Source organism: Otolemur garnettii, unplaced genomic scaffold, assembly GCF_000181295.1.
Source record: "Otolemur garnettii isolate 467f Iridium unplaced genomic scaffold, OtoGar3 scaffold00152, whole genome shotgun sequence".
Taxonomy (NCBI): Eukaryota; Metazoa; Chordata; class Mammalia; order Primates; family Galagidae; genus Otolemur; species Otolemur garnettii.
The window spans coordinates 1,519,395-1,524,119 of NW_003852547.1; the positions used below are offsets into that span (position 1 = coordinate 1,519,395).

The 4,725-nt window shown below is 42.6% G+C and overlaps 1 protein-coding gene across 3 annotated transcripts in view; it reads left to right on the forward strand.

Moving 5' to 3' along the window:
* The first annotated feature begins 2,549 nt into the window (after positions 1–2,549).
* The window catches only part of LOC100957059 (zinc finger protein 226), a 13,429-nt gene continuing 11,253 nt past the window's right edge, over positions 2,550–4,725 (forward strand). For 2 of the 3 annotated variants that reach the window (XR_002775677.1, XM_023519018.1), the window contains exon 1: positions 2,635–2,677. Coding sequence is in view for 1 of the 3 variants with exons in the window: in XM_012811174.2 (XP_012666628.2) it covers positions 2,567–2,677 (111 nt within the window). In the remaining 2 variants the exon portion in view is untranslated. Of the gene's footprint in view, positions 2,678–4,725 lie in introns of all 3 variants that reach the window. The other variant, XM_012811174.2, reaches the window with a different exon arrangement.

The following is a 4,725-nucleotide window of genomic DNA, read 5'->3' on the forward strand; positions in this document are numbered from 1 at the left end:
AGCCACAGGCACTACCCCCTGAAAGAATTTTTTTAAAAATATCTTTTAGCCAGGCACAGTGGCTCATGCCTGTAATCCTATTACTCTGGGAGGCCAAGGTGGGTGGATTGCCTGAGTTCAAGAGTTGGAGACCAGCCTGAGCAAGAGCGAGACCCTATCTCTAATGCAAATAGAAAACATAGCTTGGCATTGTGGTGGGCATCTGTAGTCCCAGCTACTCAGGAGGCTGAGGCAAGGGGATCACTTAAGTTCAAGAGTTTGAGGTTGCTATGAGCTATGATGCCATGGCACTCTACCGCGGGTGACAAAATGAAACACTGTCTGAAAAAATAAATAGAAAAAAAATGTGTGTGAGGCTGGGCAAGATGGCTCATGCCTATAATCCTAGACTCTGGGAGGCTGAGGTGAGTGGATTGCCTGAGCTCATGGGTTTGAGACTAGCTTGAGTAAAAGCAAGACCTCGTCTCTAATAATAGCCATGTATTGTGGTGGGTTCCTGTAGTCCCAGCTACTCGGGAGGCTGAGGCAAGGGAATCACTTGAGCCGGAGCATTTGAGGTCACTGTGAGCTCTGACGCCACAGAAGTCTACTGAGGGTGACAAAGTGAGACTCTGTCTCAAAAAAAAAAAAAAAATTGTGTGCTTATTCTATACCTAATTCCTGTTTAAAATTACTCACTTGTTTTGAAGATGTTTATTTAGAACAAATTGTTTTGAAACCAGATTCCAAAAACATCCACACCTTTGATTTATTGATTATGATTAATGAACGTTGTTAGTTCTGTAAGAGAACTCACTTCCTTTTCATTGTATGAATTTATCATACAAAAGAATCTCATCATTTTCCCTATAAAGATCATAGTTCTGACTTGGCTGATCATATCTCTAATATTGAAAACTAAGTCAGTGGATCAACAATGACAGGATTTTGGTATCTTTACTCTGTATGTTCTAAATTCTGTGGAAACTCCCTCTAAGAACTGGCATAAGGCAACACAGCAGACATACAATTTCTTTCCATTACAAGTAAATTGAAACTTGGATATAAAATAACAAAATAATTTAAAATATTTATTTATTCACCTTTTTTTCTCCCATGGCATATTGCCACTCCATAAGTAATTATTGTACTTTTTTTTTTTTAAGAGACAGGATCTTTCTTCTCACTCAGGCTGGGGTACAATAGCATCATAATAGCTCACTGTAACCTCAAACTCGTGGGCTTAAGCAATTCCCTGCCTCAGCCTCCCTAGTGGGTGGGACTATGATTCATTCAATTTTTTTGTGTAGGGAAGGCCTCTACAGGCATGATCTACCAGGCACAGCCCCTTTCTATTTTAATATATGCGTTTAAGGCTCAACATTTCACTCTATACATGAGTCTGTATCTCTATTTTCATGGTTTTGTGAATTTTTGCTTTATAAAATAGGAACTGATTAGTTTATAGCAAGTTGAACTTTTATTATTATAAAATGTCCTCAGTATGTCAAATAATGCTTTTTTTCTTAATGTTCACTTGGTCAAATGTTAATATTACAACCTTAAAAATTATAGAAATAATTTCAGGCCTAGGCTGATGATATTTTTCTCTATAGGATTTTCATTTGCTCTTTTGAGGGCCAGAAGATACTAGCAAAACACATCCACATTTATGCAATCAGGGATTGAAACCACATGTCAAATCCCTACGAAAGAAGGTCCAGTTCTTTTCCCTTTCTATGGTGAAGCTTTCTGGAGTTTACCAGGAACACTCTGTGATAGGCAATTTCTCACGATTCTGGAGGCTGCGGAATCCAAGATCAAAGCACCAGTAGATTCAGTGTCCGATGAGGGCCCACTCTGTGGTTCATGGATGGTTCTCCTGGCTATGTTCACACAGCTGACTCCCTGAGGCCTCTTTTATAAAAGTACTAATCTTTGGGCGGCGCCTGTGGCTCAGTGGAGTAGGGCGCTGGCCCCATATACCAGAGATGGTACGTTCAAACCCGGCCCCGGCCAAAAACTGTCAAAATTAATTAACTAAAAATTAAAAATTAAATGGAGGAAACAGAACATGATAATCATAAGTTTTTTAAAAACGAAAGCACTAATTCTCTTCATGCAATCTAATTACGTCCCAAAGGCTCTATTGCCCAACACTGACTATCACCTGGGGAGTCAAGATTTCAGCACGAATATGGGTGGGCAGGCAAGGATACAAACATTAAGACCTCAACAATGTCTAAAGAGAAGGGAGGGATTCACAGTAGTTGACCACTTCTGCCTCAGAAGTCTTGGACATTCAGGACGTGTATTCCTGGAGGGCTGTACTGTTAGTTTTTCTCCTTCCTCTAGCATTCTGTGACACGTAATCCAGAGCGCAATGTAGTCTTCCCACTCTTAAACTACGGTAAACCCAGATGTAAATGTTTTCCTCTGCGGAATTCTGTGAGGTATAGGTCGGAATGCACCCGCGGGCATTTCCCACGCTAGGGAATTCTGGGAAGTGTAGTCCGGTACCTCCTGATAGTCGCGGGTACTTCCGCCACTGTAAGACGACGTAGCAGCCATCTTTTCCTTGGTTTTGATGAAGATCATCTCCACAGGAATCTTTCAAACTTCCAGGAAATGTGTTTGGGGTCAACAGCTATCGGACTTTTCGTTTGGGGTGAAAAAGGAAGACCAGCTAAATGCGGAGGTTTGAGTCACGAGGGTGCTGTTTTGTGTTTCCCTGGGCTGGGTTTCTTTGCGTTGGGGGTTTACCGGGTTAAGCCAACCCGGATCATGTTTCGCCAGGTTTGAGGGTGTCCGGGCTGTCCTGTCCCCAACCCGACTCCTCCACCCCCCACCTACGATTCAGCCCTGCCACTTCGTACGGTATCACATTGGGCTACTACGTTAATCTCTCTATGTTCCCGTTTGCTGTTCTATAAAAGGAAAATAAAAGCAATAGCTTCCTAGTGTGAAGTTTTGAGAAAAGGAGATAGTCCAAAAAGCTTAAAATGAGCTTTAGTGAGCCCATGAATCTGGTTTGCCCTAACCCCTAACCCTTTGTAGGAAGGAGAGCATTGCTTTTAGCTGTTCCTGGGGGAATATACAGTGTAATTTATCTTGGATGGAGATACAACACTAGTATTTCACAACCATCTTTCCTTCTCCTGGTCCAGACTTCTCAAAGAGCCCTGCTCGGAGGAGGAGGGGCAGCAGAGCCCCACGTAAGACTTGCCATTTTTCTTCTGCCAAGATATTTACGCAATTCAGAGAATATGTGGGCCATGTACTCTAGCATGGGAAATGATTATAATGAAGCACTAGTTGCTAAGTTTCATTCTAAAGACACCTTTCCCCCGCATCGTGACTCTCAGAAGTAGTGGTGTTATCTTTCCCATAGTCATCCTGCAGGTAGGAGGCAGAGCGAGCATTGGAGCTTAGGCAGTTTGAGTCTGAACTTGAGTTCATGGTCTCTTTGGTATATTCTCCCTGAGCCACAGGAAAGTGGCTAGTGTCATGTGAAAATAGGTTGAAATTTCACTCAAAGGTAGAGACTTTGAGAGAAGGGTTTGGATTATTCCCTGAGTTTAAAGAAGAGTTTTCTCAATTGTTTTTATTTTTAAAATTTCAAATAATGGGGCGGTACCTGTGGCTTAGTGAGTAGGGCGCCGGCCCTATATACCGAGGTTGACGGGTTCGCCCCGGCCAAACTGCAGCAAAAAATAGCCGGGTGTTGGGGTGGGCGACTGTAATTCCAGTTACTCGGGAGGCTGAGGCAGTAGAATCGCCTAAGCCCAGGAGCTGGAGGTTGCTGTGAGCTGTGATGCACTACCGATGGCGACAAAGTTAGACTCTGTGTCTAAAAAAGAAAAAGAAGATTCAAATAATGTTATATAGGTAACATGTAAATCATGGAAAATTCTGAAGATACAGAAATGCACTTTTAAAACACTTAAATTACCAGGCAGCGCCTGTGGCTCAGTGAGTAGGGCGCTGGCCCCATATACCAAGAGTGGTGGATTCAAACCCTGCCCAGGCCAAACCGCAACAACAACAAAAAAATAGCCGGGTGGTGTGGCGAGCGCCTGTAGTCCCCGCTGCTCAGGAGGCTGAGGCAAGAGAATCACCTACGCGCAGTAGTTGGAGGTTGCTGTGAGCTGTGGGACGCTGCCACGGCACTCTACCGAGGGTGATAAAGTGAGACTCTGTCTGTAAAAAAAAAAAAACAAACTTAAATTACCCACAACCTTAGTGTGTAGAAAGAGCAATGATTAACATTATAGTGCTTTTTGTAAGGTTATTCTTGTACATATTTTTATTTAGTTGGAGCTGTTTGGGACTGGTAATACACTGTAAGCCTACTCGCACTGTGACCCATAAAGTAGCAGTATTGGCATCACCTGAGTAGAAATGTCCATTCTTGGGCACCACCCAAGATCTTCTGATTTAGATTTTTGTAGTTGACACCTAAGAATCTGCATTTCAGCAAGATCTCAAGGTCATTTCTGTGCATATTTCAAGTTCCAAAGGGTCCTATTTGTAAATTCAGGTCTAGCAAATTGACCCTGCCAGACGTCATAGGTAAAACTGCGCTAGCCATATTAGAACAGTACTAATGATTTGTAACAGTCCAGGGATTTTTCCTTCCCATTAAGTATTGTGTTTTTGGTTTTGTTTTGTTTTTTGTTGTTGTTTGTTTGTTTTTTTGAGACAGAACCTCAAGCTGTGACCCTGGGTATAGTGCTGTGTCATCAC